The following is a 16,426-nucleotide window of genomic DNA, read 5'->3' on the forward strand; positions in this document are numbered from 1 at the left end:
AAGGCTACTTTCTAAATGAAAATGTGACTAATAAAATATATCGATTTCTAAGTACATTGTAGAACGCCTCTGTTGTGAAATACCTGAACTAATTTATCTCAGTCGATATATCATACATACTAATACATTATACAACTACAAATAGGTCTTTACATTTATCAATTATTTTATATAATAATACAAAGAGACCAAAAAGTTTATTTATAATAATTTAATATTGATGAATATATATATATATATAATACATCAACGTACAATTACTACTTTTTACATTATCCTCAGTTTGTAAATCATTAATGTATATTTTATTTGCCAAATATATTTAAGGTCTGAAAGAAGAAAAGATGACATCAATTACATAAAATGATTTAACAATCACACACGTTGCTTATTATTATAATTCTTAACATAACCAACAATAATTCTTAAAATATATATATGTACATCTCACTATTAGTTCGATAATATAATTTATTATCACATTAATATACTTATAAATATTTCCTTAAATAATATTAATGAAGAAGTTGGAACACAGAATAGTCCAATGTGTCAAATAAATGTATAGTAAAATAGGTTATAGATATATAATGAAATAGTTTATGTAACTCACCTCAATGTTGAACGACGAAGCATGAGGAAAGGTATGCTGAAGCCACTTCCACAAAATGCACAAAATATTGCAACTGTCACATATTTGTTTTTTATGGGAAATGGTATATTCTGTATATAATAGAAACAGCTGATTATGTCATATGAACGAACGAACGAACGAACATTATTAATAATGAAATATTATTAAGAAATATTTTACTCACGGAACCGGGTATGCCTCCTTCATCACCGTGATCCGATCTTCGTACAACACTCGTAGTAAATCTTCTGATTAATTGTCGTCCAAACATTGTAAGAAAAATGTTAATTATATCTATAATATCTTTAATTTCTCTTCCTTCAAAAAGTCTATCTGTCTGTTCGACGACGTTCCTGCAGGCAATATGGCGTCGACCGAAGAAACACGAAATATGACGAACGAGATATAGTACACTCTACATAAGAAAAACCGAACGTTGCTCGAGGCGCCATCTGTCGGTACGTGAACTAATCAAAAGTTTTTAGTAATATAGAAAGCAACATTATAACTTTCCAACACAAATGACCAATAAGATACGAACTTAAACATAATGTATAGAACGCCTTCGGTTGATGCGTATAAAACTATGGCCGTTAGAAAATTGCGCCATGTTTTAGTTCACGAGTGAATTGTTTTCCGAAACTGTGTGTGGTGCGTGTGAATATATATATATATTAAAGAAATCTTTCTTAAATATTTCTATTTCACGAAGAAGATTGACGAAATATACGACGTTTAATAAAGTTTTATAACGTATGTGTGTTGCACGATTAAACTAGGTCAATTAAAAGTAGCCAAAAGATAAACAAATTATTGGCAATACAGAATAATTGAATTTCTTCATTCTTGTTCATTTATCGTGCGTTAAATTTGACCCGTTAAGATCGAAAATTGTTTAAATATTTCAGTATGGTATTGGTAAACAAAATGTCGGTAGATAATCTCAGTGATGCAGAATTACGTACCAAGCTGATGGAATATGGATACCCGGTAGGACCTGTAACACAGACAACCAGAAAAATACTTGCTAAGAAATTAAAAACTCTTATTGAAACCCGAGGTCTTGCCGGAACGCGTCATTCATTAGCTGCAAGGTATTTATATATACATATATATATATACACGTTACACTCAATTTTTATTTATATTAATTATCATAATGTTAATTATAGAAATTGACTAAGATCTCATATGAAGATATTTATATTATATTGAATATATGTATATAATTCATTACAGATACAGCAGCGATGAGACGGATGAGGACACCACTTCAACCGTCGTTAAAAGAAACAAAAAAACATCATCTAATACTCGTCGACAAACTTTGGCCAATCCTATGCCTCCGCCATCTTCTACGATACCAGTACCTTCCGAAACGAAAAATTTCATGAAAGATCCTAATGTAGAAATAGTTGATAATGTTATGCCGGAGCCGGTTGGTTCATCAACATTTTCCAGTCGTAACGTAACTACAAATATACAAAAGAAACATACAAAGATTTATAATTCAGCCAATCGGTCTGATGGATTAGAAACTGGCTCTGATTCTGATGTTAGAGAAGAGAACGATTCTAATTATGTACGTAGTAGATATTTAACTAATGTCGGAAAGTTTTACGGTTCTAAATTACATAATGAACATACTACCATTGGAGATGAACAATCATCAAAATTATTATACGAATCAAAGTTAAGACCTGTTCATACTCTTAAAGATAATAAGTATGTCGAACCTTCTTATAAAAAGTCATCACCGATTAAAGATGATACTAATTTAAGAGACTCGAAAGATTTACTTTCGAATTATGATACACCATTTTTATCAGAATTTACACGAAGGCTCAGTTCTAGAACAACGTTGGATAGCCCTTCTACTTCTCTCTCTACGATAAATAGTAAGTTATTAGTAACTATGTTATGAAACGTAGTTTTAACATATTTTCATTTGCAGGTTCTGTAATGCGAGATACACCTACTGTTTCTGTAGACAAGTATAAGAAGGAATTTAATCATTTTTCTTCTTTAAAATCGTTATGTTCAACTTTGCCTACAGGGTATGTAGAAAATAATATAATATATATACTATTTGAAATATCGATTATATACAAATTAACATTGACAATTTTTCTACAGTTTAAGAACGGTCGATGCAATTAACGACAAATCTCGTAAAACTATTGGCAAAAAGTTCAAGTCCAGTTCAAATAAGGAAGATTTACGTAACAACCAAAATATGATTTCCGTCTTCCTAGTTGTGGTACTTGCATTATTTTTTGCAGTCCTCGCAATAATATACTTGGGACTGGGTGGTAAAAGTGAAACTTTCCCATCATTATCAATGGGTAGGTATGCAGAAATAAAATAATAATAATAATAATAATAATGATCTCTTTAAGGTATCATTTTATTTTTATAATATTATTGCTAGAAGATGAAAACAAATTAACTTTTATATCTTCTATTTTACTAATATGATACAGAAACAGAAGTAAAAAAAAAAAAAGTAACGTAATGTCGTCTGATTGTTCTTGTGTTTTTTATTTTTTCTTTTTCTTTTTTTATTTTAATTTATTTCAAAGATTGCATTGAAGTTTTACTTAAATGTTTTTAAATTCATTAATGTACATGCTTTTTAAAAATGTCTAATAAATGGGTTGATTATATTATCAGTTTTTTTACATTATTTCCTATTCCCATTATTTCAATATATTTTATTTTAAGATCGAGTTATTGTTACATTAAAAGAGTTTGTTGAACAAAAAAAAAATAAAATAAAATAAAGCAGAACTTTTAAATAAAGTTACTTTTTAATAGAATAAAAAAAAACAACGATATAGAATCTTCTTATATATATATATAATAATAATAATCTGTAAAGAATTAACATTTTATGAATTTGTAGATAGCGATATACCGCTGTGTTTTATGGGAACGCCCGATCTCAAAGCACCAGGAGTTAATTGTGTTATGAAAGAAAATGTAGAATCCGTATTATCATTATTAAAACGACTTCAACCAATTTTATTGAAAAAAGCAATATCCGTCGAATGTGACAATTCCAGTGATATACCATATTTAACGGATTCACAAATAATGGATATGTTTTCAAACGCTAAAGTGGTATGTTTCTGACATTGTTTTAACGCATACAACGTATTTAAAATATATGATACAAGTCAATCTTACAGACACCTCTAGATGTGAAAGAAGATTTACAAAATGCACAACTTCTTATTATTAGGAATCCTCAATGGGGTATTTCACTAATTGACGTAAGCGATGGGGATAAGGCTTCTGGAGAAGTATTAAATTCGTTGGTAAATTCTTTTTAAATGTTCACTTATTTCTTACAGTTTTTTAACTATATATATACATTCCATTAATATAATATTTAAAATAATAGGATATAGGCAAAAGAAAAACTACAGCATGTTTTGTTACAGGATAGTATATTTACAGCCCGTATAAATGGAAAAATTGGAATGGTTATATTAAATCCGGACCGACCTTTGCAATGTCATATCAAGAATAAGTTATTCACCATTTTTTCAACTCTCCTGATAATCTCCCTTGGTAAATTCCTGACAGATAGTTTATTCGAAGAAAGCATCTAAAAAATGAATTTATTGTTTTATATGTAACCTAAAAAAAAAAAACAAACAAACAAAGTTATTATACTGCATGAGATATAAATATTTTGCATTAACGTTGATGATCATTATCGTGTTGATTAAATATAGACGTTCTTTTTGTTTTGTTTTTGTTGAATTATCCAAATGGTGGATATATTTATAGATATTATTTAGATATATATATATATATATGATACTTATATGATATATTCGTAGGCATTTTAGCAGTTATCGGAACGCAGAAATTATACGTTTGGTATAAAAGATATCAACAATCAATGGAAAGAGAATTATTTAAGTTAGTTAGCGAAATAATTAATGTTATTGAACAACATCATCAAAATGTTGGATTATCGACCCCCGTTTCGACGCAAGATACATTTCTCGTGATCAATCATGTGCGAGATAATTTGATTTTACCTAAGGATCGTAAAAAAATGTCTGCTTTATGGGAGAAGGCTGTTAAATTCTTAGACGAGAATGAATCTAGGTAGAATTATATAATACTTTTCTATATATATATATATATATATATATATATAACAATCTGTTTGTGTGTACGTATTGTAAAATAAATTATTGTTTAATTGTAGAATTCGAAGAGAAGTGCAACAAGTTGCTGGTGAAGAATTTCAAGTATGGCGTTGGTTACCTAATAATACTCTTAACGCGTCTAGTACGCAAAGTCCGTCGTTGAATAAAAAGTCCAAAGTATGGCAAGGACAAGCATTTGAGACTATGGAAGGATCGGTTAATAGTTTAACTTGTTCGCCAACCCCTTGCTTAAAAATAAGACATATGTTCGATCCAGATGCGTATGTATCATTTTGTACGTCTTTTTTTAGACTATATATATATATATGTCTCCTAATCCTCTGCGTGTGTATATATGTATATGTATATATGTACAATGTTACGCGTATATAGTGAAAATGACGACAACTGGGAGATCAAAATACAAGATGCCATTTTAGAAAAGTGTGGAGAGGGTGTACAGATACTTCATATTCGAGTAGATCGTGGTAGCAGGGAAGGTTGCGTTTATATGAAGTGCACATCGCAGAAAGATGCTGGCAAAGCTTACAGAGCGTTACATGGCTGGTGGTTTGACGGTAAGAAATTTATAGAACAAAAATTAACCCTTTCGATACTACGAGCGACTATAGTCGCTTTCCATGTGATGCCGCTGAGATACTACGAGCGGCTATAGTCGCTCCCGCTAAAGATGTCGCGTAATTGTATATATGATAAGCGCCTGCGGTTGCTATGCACAGAGTATCTCACTCTAGACATACCGCGTGAGTCTTTCGTTTTGCATCATTTGTTTTTTACGGGCTTCAATAATAAACCAAATGCCTCGATCATAAGTCTTACGACACCGGCATGAACGTTGCGTGCACCTTGCACTGTTTCGGTGTAACGCGCCGTACTGCGGGAGTACCGCGACGGACATCCGCCCCGTAGCGAAAGGGTTAATATAATTATTTATTCACATTTACAAATGATATATTATTAATAATGTATATGTTTTATTTTTTTTTTTTAAGGTCATTTGGTAACCGTCAAATATTTACGACTTGAACGATATTACAAAAGATTTCCAGACGCTGTGCAGTGCACGACGCCTTTGAAACCAAGCAATAATAAACGATTGTCCATGCAGTCGCACTATTGGCAAAGTCCGTTAGAATCTAATTAATAAAACTGTCCACACGTGCTGCTCCATCATCATATCTAGCAAAAAGAAGAAAAAAAAAAAGAAAATTTATTTTATATAGTTGTTTGTATCTGAAATCTATGTGAATATTTTTTATGTTTCGCTCTTATAATCTATCTCTCTCTCTTTCTCTCTCTCTCTCACACAGCAATACGATACGAAATTATTTCTTAATTCGTATAGATCGTTCGGAGAAAGAATTAATTTTTATAAAAAGAAAGACCAAAAAAAAACACACACACAAATAACCCATTTTCATTGTCATTCTTTAAAAAAAAAAAAAAAAGAAAAAAAAAGTAATTTTTACATTTTTTATTTATCTAATGTTATTTAAAAGAAAACAACAACAACAAAAAGCAACGCAACATTTCTCATTTATCAAAAGAAAAAAGAAAACTTTTATTATATGTCTAATTGTAAAAATGTAATGTAAAAAAAAAAAAAAAAAAAATGTTATAGAACTTTCGAATAGTAATATAGGTTGGGGTACCAGATTATCAAGAAGAAAAAAAATAATAATCTTCCATTCGTCAGACTTATTTCTCCTATATTATTACTTCGTTTCTTTTATTTTATTTTATTTTATTTTTTGTTTTGTATATTTTTTTTATAACAGTCTCCGGACATTAAATATTTTATTTTTTTTTATATATATATAAATATATTATACGCTTTATTCGATGAATAATAAATAGCACAATTTAAATCAAATCAATTTTTTTTTTCCAACGATTCTTTTTTTACTATATATATATATATAATTATTATTTATAATTGATTTATCGTTTGATATCTGGACCTGATTAATAACTAGTGATCTAAGAATGTTATTAATTTGTTAACCGTGGAAAAAAAAGTAATTATCATATTTACTCAAGGTTGAATATATAATTGAGATACGCTTGTATTTTGCAATATCATCATGATTAATAAAAAAAAAAAAAAAAAAAAAAAAAAAAAACAAGGAAGTTATATATTTTACTTTGTAAGATAAGTATAAATGTATATTTAACATTTACTGAGATCAATTCATTTCCTCGGTTAACAAATTGATATTTAACTTGGAAGCCTACGAGTTTGGGTGCTTAAGTATTGAAAAAGTGTCTTTAAAAGCATCCAATATTAGGAACAACACTATGATTAAGTTATAAATAAAGACAGAATAAGTCAATGGATTAAATCTGTCATTATGTAATGTATTTGTACTAACTTTTTATTTTACGTTTAATAAAACTCAAAATCGAATTTATATAAACCAATTTTTTTTTAAATCTTCATTTAGGAATGAATATCTGTACATAAGACGATATTCGATATTCTAATATAATAATAAATGTTCTCCACAATCGTAACGTAATATAAAACACCATCTTCTAATCCCCATTTCAAAAAAAAAAAAAATTATACCACTATGTAATTAATCTTTAGCACAAAAGTTATTAATTCATCTTGTACATATATATATAGTCGTCTGTTTCTTATTTTAATATATAAATATATATATATATTAAATACTCTATTCGAGTATTTAAAATGGCTCCTCCCCTATCCCGTAAAAAACTGTTTTACTACTAAATAACTTTACAAAAATTATATTGCTCTAAGTAGGATAACATGTGATACTTCTTTAAAAAAAGGAAATTAAAAATAATTGTAATGAAAAATAAAAACATTTGTAAAAACAAGAAGAAAATAAAATCTTAGAATTTATAATAATCTAATACACTCTTTAACACTCGAAGTCATCACTGCGCATGAACAATAAATTTATTACATTAGAATGAAAAGAATGTTCAAATCGGAACGTTATATTATTAATTTTTCTTTATTAGAATTATAATTACGGTTGCAGACATAATCAACATAAGAAAAATCATAAACAACTTTCTAATCAAAGTTTTGTTTTAGAGAACAATGGGTCAGTATATAAGTGAATTTCGAAGAGGAAGGTATTCCGAAAATATATTCCGTACTTTTCAATAATAATCGATACTTCTATTGATTAATTAATAATTATTTAATTATTGTAATATACTCTACCTATATTACAGCATAATTTAACAATCTAAGTCTTCACTGCTCATGAACAATAAATAAATTACATTAGAATGAAAAGAGTGTTCGAATCAGAACGTTATATTATTAATTTTTCTTTATTAGAATAATTATTACCGTTGCACAAGTTGTCACTGCACATGAGCGATAAAATAATTACATAAAAATGCAAAAAAATACAAATACGAACGTTTTCATCTTAAATTCTATTAATTAGGTTGATTATATTAGTTAGGCACATGCGTAATGTTCGGATAGTCATATCAACAACATTGAATGAATGAAACCTTCATAGAGGACAATGACCTAGTTTAACAGCTGATTTCAAAGAAGACGGTACTACTGACCTATATTCCGTTCTTCTAAACAACAATACACACTTTCTTCTAATAATAGACTATTATTATAATACTCTAATATATTCTCTTCATATTTTAGATTGTTTAAACATATATAAATTTGTTTAACCATAATAAACTATCATTAACATGCTTTGAATAGAAAATAATTTCCAAATGTTATTCTTGTAGATTAAAATTCTACCCCCTGAAGTCATAACTGCTCATGAACAATAAATTAATTACATTAGAATAAAAGAATCTTCATATCGGAACGTTATATTATGAGTTTTTCTTTATTAGAATTATAATTACGGTTGCAGACATAATCAACATAAGAAAAATCATAAACAACTTTCTAATCAAAGTTTTGTTTTAGAGAACAATGGGTCAGTATATAAGTGAATTTCGAAGAGGAAGGTACTCCGAAAATATATTCCGTACTTTTCAACAATAATCGATACTTCTATCGATTAATTAATAATTATTTTAATATTCTAATACATCCTTCTTTTATTACAGCATAATTTAACATTCGAAGTAATCACTGCTCATGAACAATAAATTTATTACATTAGAATAAAAAGAATGTTAAAATCTGTACGTTATAATCTTGAATTTTCTTTATTAGAATTATAATTAACGTTGGACACATACTTAACATAAAAACAAGTCATATAAACAACTTTCAAATCAAAGTTTTGTTTTAGAGAACAATGGGTCAGTATATAAGTGAATTTCGAAGAGGAAGGTACTCCGAAAATATATTTCGTACTTTTCAACAATAATCGATACTTCTATTGATTAATTAATAATTATTTCATTATTCTAATATACTCTACCTATATTACAGCATAATTTAACACTCGAAGTCATCACTGCTCATGAACAATAAATTAATGACATTAGAATGAAAAGAATGTTCAAATAGAAACGTCATATTTATAATTTTTCTTTATTAGAATTATTATAACCGTTGCACACATGATAAACATAAAGAAACAGTCATATAAACAACTTTCTAATTAATGTTCTGTTTTAGAGAACAACGGCTCAGTTTATAAGTGAATTTCGAAGAGGAAGGTACTCCCAAAATATATTCCGTACTTTTCAACAATAATCGACACTTCTATAGATTAATTAATAATTATTTTAATATTCTAATACATCCTTCTTTTATTACAGCATAATTTAACACTCGAAGTCATCACTGCTTATGAACAATAAATTTATTACATTAGAATAAAAAATATGTTCAAATCCAAACGTTATAATATTGAATTTTCTTTATTAGAATTATAATTAACGTTGCAGAAATAATCAACATAAGAAAAATTATAAACAACTTTCTAATCAAAGTTTTGTTTTAGAGAACAACAGCTCAGTCTATTAGTGCATTTCGAAGAGGAAGGTACTCCGAAAATATATTCCGTATTCTTAAACAATAATCGATACTTCTATCGATTAATTAATAATTATTTTATTATTCTTATACACTCTACCTATATTACAGCATAATTTAACACTCGAAGTCATCACTGCTTATGAACAATAAAATACTTACTTTAGAATAAATAAAATAATAAAAACTGTACGTTATAATATTGAATTTTCTTTATTAGAATTATAAGTACCGTTGGACACATGCTCGACATAAAAAGAAAAACATAAACAACTTTCTAACTCATGTTTTGTTATAGAGAACAATGGCTCAGTCTTTAAGTGAATTTCGAAGAGGAAGGTACTCCGAAAATATATTTCGTACTTTTCAATAATTATCGATACTTCTATCGATTAATTAACAATTATTTTATTACTCTAATACACTCTACTTATATTACAGCATAATTTACACTCGTAGTCATTACTGCGCATGAACAATAAATTAATTACATTAGAATGAATAAAACAATAAAATCTGTACGTTATAATCTTGAATTTTCTTTATCAGAATTATTATTACCGTTGGACACATGCTCAACATAAAAACATGTCATATAAACAACTTTCTAATTAATGTTTTGTTATAGAGAACAACGGCTCAGTTTATAAGTGAATTTCGAAGAGGAAGGTACTCCGAAAATATATTTCGTACTTTTCAACAATAATCGACACTTCTATAGATTAATTAATAATTATTTTAATATTCTAATACATCCATCTTTTATTACAGCATAATTTAACACTCGAAGTCATCACTGCTCATGAACAATAAATTTATTACATTAGAATAAAAAATATGTTCAAATCCAAACGTTATAATATTGAATTTTCATAATTAGAATTACTATTACCGTTGCACACATGTTCAACATTCATGAAGTCATATAAACAACTTTCTAATCAAAGTTTTGTCTTAGAGAACAACAGCTCAGTCTATTAGTGCATTTCGAAGAGGAAGGTACTCCGAAAATATATTCCGTATTCTTAAACAATAATCGATACTTCTATCGATTAATTAATAATTATTTTATTATTCTAATACACTCTACCTATATTACAGCATAATTTAACACTCGAAGTCATCACTGCTCATGAACAATAAAATACTTACTTTAGAATAAATAAAATAATAAAATCTGTACGTTATAATATTGAATTTTCTTTATTAGTATTATAAGTACCGTTGGACACATGCTCGACATAAAAAACAAAAACATAAACAACTTTCTAACTAATGTTTTGTTATAGAGAACAATGGCTCAGTCTTTAAGTGAATTTCGAAGAGGAAGGTACTTCGAAAATATATTTCGTACTTTTAAACAATAATCGATACTTCTATCCATTAATTAACAATAATTTTAATATTCTAATACACATTAATTATTTTTTAGATAGTTTCAACGCATATACATTGATTTAAACGTTACCTACACATTAACGTACATTGAATAGAAAATAATAATAAAATAAATTTATTTTTTCAATTTAGCAGATAACTGTCTTCAACTTGATTGCGTTCCTAGATCGGAAGGTAATATAATATACTCCAATTACTTACATTGCAAATAAAATTGTATTAATATTATTAAAAATTTCTGTTTCAGAAGTGGTTTAATGGGTAGCGGGTAAATTTTTTGTTCGTAAAGGGTGGTACCATTTACAAATAAAGAATTTACTTCAGGCATGCGACCCTGCCCACGCGAGCCATGATTCTATCTTACTCCCAAGGATACAATCATGTTCATTTTACTTTTAAGCTGGAACTACCGTCTTTTTTTTTTCTTTTTTTTCTATTTTGGCTTTTTCGGCTTTTTGATATGCATTGATAGATATGCATTTAGCATGGGAAACTGAAGCTTCATTGTAAGGGAAAATATCTTCCGCTAATTGTTAGACGGACCCAAGGATTCTTTTCCGTAAGTTCGCAATAGTATACGGTGTTGGACTGAACATTTAGTGTAGGTTTCTCCTAAATTTAGAGTCAGTGGACTAGTCCAATCGGGGGGAAACCACTTAAAAAAAAATCGTGAAAAGTTCCGCTCTAAAAGTTATACCCATCCCACCTTTTCTCCTATCCCTTTTATTTTTTAACTCTTTTTTATCAATTTGTTTTCTGTTGCAGGTTGGACTATGGTGAAGAGACGACGACAGGTGGACCAAAGGAAGACCAAAGGCAGACCAAAGGAGGACCAAAGGTGGACCATAAAAGAATAAAAAGTGGACTTGGTAATACAGGATAGTATAAAATAATTATTTGTTTAAATAAAATGAAAATTTGTATCTTTGTATTATTCTCTTTGTAGCATCGCACATGTGAAATAATTATTTGTAATGTATTTTCTTTATTTATAGGTTCCATGCATCTACTCATAATTGTATACTCTTTTTAATTATTGTACTTTATTTTATTTAGATTGAAAATTATGTATATATGTATATATTCTAGGGTGTATTAGTTTTAAGTGACATCGATGATTCTATTGAATTTCTTTTCAGGTTATACTCCTTGTTTAATCATTTTGTATTTTTTGATATTCAAATTTTTCTCTGGTATTCTCCCTAGTAATTTTAAGGATTTTTCGGATGGTACTCTTATGGTGGGGCCTAAGAGTTAGGTTCTTTCCTTTCAATTATATTCGGATGTGAGCATTTTTAGGATGCACATCCCTCGTGGGTCTTCAGAAGCGGTTACCTCCTCGTGGTTAGACCCGGGCAATGGTATTTTACTTTCGGTATAATGTTTAACATATTTTTTTTATGTGTTAAACATTCCATTGAAAGTAAAAACTAGCTAAAGACCGCTTACAATAAACGTTATAATTGTAATTAATTTCTTTTTAACTTCCTAATTAATAACTTCCATGTAATATTCTTGCAGATGAAAAATCTACTCCTGGAAGTTATCACTGCGCATGAGCGATAAAATAATTACTTCAAAATGCAAAAAAGTACAAATCAGAACGTTTTCATCTGAAATTCTATTAATTAGGTTGATCATTTTAGTTAGGCACATGCGCAACGTTCGGAAAATCATATCAACAACATTGAATGAAAGAAACCTTCATAGAGGACAATGACCTAGTTTAACAGCTGATTTCGAAGAAGACGGTACTCCTGACCTACATTCCGTTTTTTTAAAAACAATACACACTTTCTTCTAATAATTGACAATTATTATAATACTCTAATATATTCTCTTCATATTTTAGATTGTTTAAACATATATAAATTTGTTTAATCATATTAAATAATCATTAACATACTTTGAATAGAAAATAATTTCCATATGATATTCTTGCAGATGAAAATTGTACCCCCTGAAGTCATCACTGCTCATGAACAATAAATTAATTACATTAGAATGAAAAGAATGTTCAAATCGGAACGTTATAGTCTTGAATTTTCTTTATTAGAATTATTATAACCGTTACCCACATGCTCAACATAAAAAAATAGTCATATAAACAACTTTCTAATTAATGTTTTGTTATAGAGAACAACGGCTCAGTCTATAAGTGAATTTCGAAGAGGAAGGTACTTCGAAAATATATTCCGTACTTTTCAACAATAATCGACACTTTATAGATTAATTACCAATTATTTTAATATTCTTATACACTCTACTTACATTACCAATAATTTAAAACTTGGAATCTCATTACTGCGCATGAACAATAAAATAATTACGTTAGAATGAAAAGGATGTTAAAATTCAGACGTTATAATCTTGAATTTTCTTTATTAGAATTATAATTACGGTTGCAGACATAATCAACATAAGAAAAATCATAAACAACTTTCTAATTATTGTTTTGTTTTAGAGAACAACGACTCAGTTTATAAGTGAATTTCGAAGAGGAAGGTACTCCGAAAATATATTCCGTATTCTTAAACAATAATCGATACTTCTATCGATTAATTAATAATTATTTTATTATTCTAATACACTCTACCTATATTACAGCATAATTTAACACTCGAAGTCATCACTGCTCATGATCAATAAATTAATTATATTAGAATGAAAAGAATGTTCAAATCGGCACGTTATATTATTAATTTTTCTTTATTAGAATTATTATAACCGTTGCACACATGATCAACATAAAGAAACAGTCACATAAACAACTTTCTAATTAATGTTTTGTTTTAGAGAACAACGGCTCAGTTTATAAGTGAATTTCGAAGAGGAAGGTACTCCGAAAATATATTCCGCATTCTTAAACAATAATCGATACTTCTATCGATTAATTAATAATTATTTAATTATTCTAATACACTCTACCTATATTACAGCATAATTTAACACTCGAAGTCATCATTGCTCATGAACAATAAATTAATTACATTAGAATGAAAAGAATGTTCAAATAGAAACGTCATATTAATAATTTTTCTTTATTAGAATTATTATAACCGTTGCACACATGATCAACATAAAGAAACAGTCACATAAACAACTTTCTAATCAAAGTTTTGTTTTAGAGAACAACAGCTCAGTCTATTAGTGCATTTCGAAGAGGAAGGTACTCCAAAAATATATTCCGTATTCTTAAACAATAATCGATTCTTCTATTGATTAATTAATAATTATTTTAATATTCTAATATACCCTTGTTTTATTATAGCATAATTTAACACTCGAAGTCATCACTTCTCATGAACAATAAATTAGTTACATTAGAATGAAAAGAATGTTCAAATCGGAACGTTATATTATTAATTTTTCTTTATTAGGATTATTATAACCGTTGCACACATGATCAACATTCATGAAGTCATATAAAAAACTTTCTAATCAAAGTTTTGTTATAGAGAACAACTGTTCAGTCTATAAGTGAATTTCGAAGAGGAAGGTACTTCAAAAATATATTCCGTACTTTTAAACAATTATCGATATTTCTATGGATTAATTAACAATTATTTTAATATTCTAATACACTTTAATTATTTTTCAGATTGTTTCAACGCATATACATTGGTTTAAACGTTACATACACATTAACGTACTTTGAATAGAAAATAATTTTAATATGAATTTATTTTTTCAATTTATCAGATAACTGTCTTCAACTTGATTGCGTTCCTAGATCGGAAGGTAATATAATATACTCCAATTACTTACACTGCAAATGAAATTGTATTAATATTCATTAAAATTTCTGTTTCAGAAGCGGTTTAATGGGTAGCGGGTAAATTTTTTGTTCGTAAAGGGTGGTACCATTTACAAATAAAGAATTTACTTCAGGCATGCGACCCTGCCCACGCGAGCCATGATTCTATCTTACTCCCAAGGATAGAATCATGTTCATTTAACTTTTAAGCTGGAACTACCGTCTTTTTTTCTTTTTTTCTTTTTGATATGCATCCATAGATATGCATTTAGCATGGGAAACTGAAGCTTCATTGTAAGGGAAAACATCTTCCGCTAATTGTTAGACGGACCCAAGGATTCTTTTCCGTAAGTTCGCAATAGTATACGGTGTTGGACTGAACATTTAGTGTAGGTTTCTCCTAAATTTAGAGTCAGTGGACTAGTCCAATCGGGGGGAAACCACTTAAAAAAAATCGTGAAAAGTTCCGCTCTAAAAGTTATACCTATCCCCCCTTTTCTCCTATCCCTTTAATTTTTTAACTCTTTTTTATCCCTTTGTTTTTTGTTGCAGATTGGACTATGTTAAGTAAACGACCAAAGGTGGACCAAAGGAGGATCATAAAGGAACAAGAAGTGGACTTGGTAATGTAGGATAGTATAAAATAATTATTTGTATAAATAAAATGAAAATTTTTGTATCATTATATAATTCTATTTGTAGTATCGCACATGTGCAATCATTATTTTTAATGTATTTTCTTTATTTATAGGTTCCATGGAACAACTCATAATTGTATACTCTTTTTAATTAATATACTTTATTTTATGTAGATTGAAAATTATGTATGTTACGTATATACAGATTGTATTTCTATAAGTTGAAGTTATTCTAGGGTGTGTTAGCTTTAAGTATCATCGATGAATCTATTGAATTTCTTTTCAGATTACACTCTTTTTTTATCTCATTTTGTATTTTTTAGTATTGAAATTTTTCTCTGGTATTTTTAATAATAATTTTAATGATTTTTCGGATGGTACTCTTATGGTGGGGCTAAGAGTTAGATTCATTCCTTTGAATTGTATTCGGATGTGAGCATCTTTAGGATGCACATCCCTCCTGGGTCTTCAGAAGCGGTTACCTCCTCGTGGTTAGACCTGGGCAATGGATATTACTTTCCGTGTAATGTTTATCATATTTTGATATGCTCTACATTCCATGGCAAGTGAAATCTAGCTAAAGACCGCTTATCATTAATATTATAATAATAATTGGTTTCTTTCATTTTCCTAATTAATATCATATTCACATTCCTCTCATTACTTTCCCTTAAATATTCCCTTCATATTATATTTTACATAATAATACTCGATTTATTTTGTTGTAAATTTAATCATGTAAATTCTTTCAGTCGATTTTTTTGACGTGTAGTGCGGTCGGTTTAAACACGTCTCGGTCGCGATCGCGTTCGCGTTCGCGTTTGTAATAAAAAACTTTATTATAGTTTTTTA

General features: G+C 28.3%; 2 protein-coding genes across 6 annotated transcripts; one reads left to right on the plus strand and one right to left on the minus strand.

Annotated features, from left to right (window-relative positions):
- Positions 1 to 196: 196 nt before the first annotated feature.
- COX7C (Cytochrome c oxidase subunit 7C) lies at positions 197 to 1,190 on the minus strand. Of its 2 annotated transcripts, XR_016177052.1 has the most exons (4): positions 1,176 to 1,190; positions 819 to 1,101; positions 614 to 723; positions 197 to 329 (listed from the first exon to the last, which is right to left on the minus strand). XR_016177052.1 is itself a non-coding variant. In XM_089174042.1 (3 exons), the coding sequence occupies exons 1-3, from the start codon at positions 903 to 905 to the stop codon at positions 323 to 325; spliced, it is 204 nt and encodes a 67-aa protein (XP_089030168.1). In that variant the 5' UTR covers positions 906 to 1,014; the 3' UTR covers positions 197 to 322. The 2 variants fall into 2 exon arrangements, 1 of the variants encoding a protein (XP_089030168.1); XM_089174042.1 differs by lacking the exon at positions 1,176 to 1,190 and having other exon boundaries at positions 819 to 1,014.
- Positions 1,158 to 7,241, plus strand: MAN1 (LEM domain-containing inner nuclear membrane protein MAN1). Of its 4 annotated transcripts, none has more exons than XM_015322742.2 (12): positions 1,158 to 1,285; positions 1,543 to 1,728; positions 1,874 to 2,532; positions 2,589 to 2,691; positions 2,771 to 2,979; positions 3,540 to 3,757; positions 3,826 to 3,954; positions 4,081 to 4,210; positions 4,486 to 4,759; positions 4,863 to 5,084; positions 5,197 to 5,381; positions 5,817 to 7,241. In XM_015322742.2, exons 2-12 carry the CDS (start codon positions 1,544 to 1,546, stop codon positions 5,966 to 5,968), a joined length of 2,466 nt encoding a protein of 821 aa, XP_015178228.2. In that variant the 5' UTR covers positions 1,158 to 1,285; position 1,543; the 3' UTR covers positions 5,969 to 7,241. The 4 variants fall into 4 exon arrangements, with proteins under 4 accessions (XP_015178228.2, XP_015178230.2, XP_015178227.2 ...); XM_015322741.2 differs by having other exon boundaries at positions 1,230 to 1,387; XM_089174038.1 differs by having other exon boundaries at positions 1,231 to 1,728.
- The last annotated feature ends 9,185 nt before the right edge of the window (positions 7,242 to 16,426 follow it).

Source organism: Polistes dominula, unplaced genomic scaffold, assembly GCF_049000335.1.
Source record: "Polistes dominula isolate Pdom_NZ unplaced genomic scaffold, Pdom_raw_medaka contig_75, whole genome shotgun sequence".
NCBI lineage: Eukaryota > Metazoa > Arthropoda > Insecta > Hymenoptera > Vespidae > Polistes > Polistes dominula.

Coding starts and splice junctions, on each gene's coding strand:
- COX7C (XM_089174042.1), bottom strand. CDS start 905: ATGTTTGGACGACAATTAATCAGAAGATTTACTACGAGTGTTGTACGA. Junction 724..818: donor AAGGAGGCATACCCGGTTCC/GTGAGTAAAATA, acceptor TATTATATACAG/AATATACCATTTCCCATAAA.
- MAN1 (XM_015322742.2), top strand. CDS start 1,544: ATGGTATTGGTAAACAAAATGTCGGTAGATAATCTCAGTGATGCAGAA. Junction 2,692..2,770: donor TGTTCAACTTTGCCTACAGG/GTATGTAGAAAA, acceptor ATTTTTCTACAG/TTTAAGAACGGTCGATGCAA. Junction 2,980..3,539: donor TTTCCCATCATTATCAATGG/GTAGGTATGCAG, acceptor ATGAATTTGTAG/ATAGCGATATACCGCTGTGT.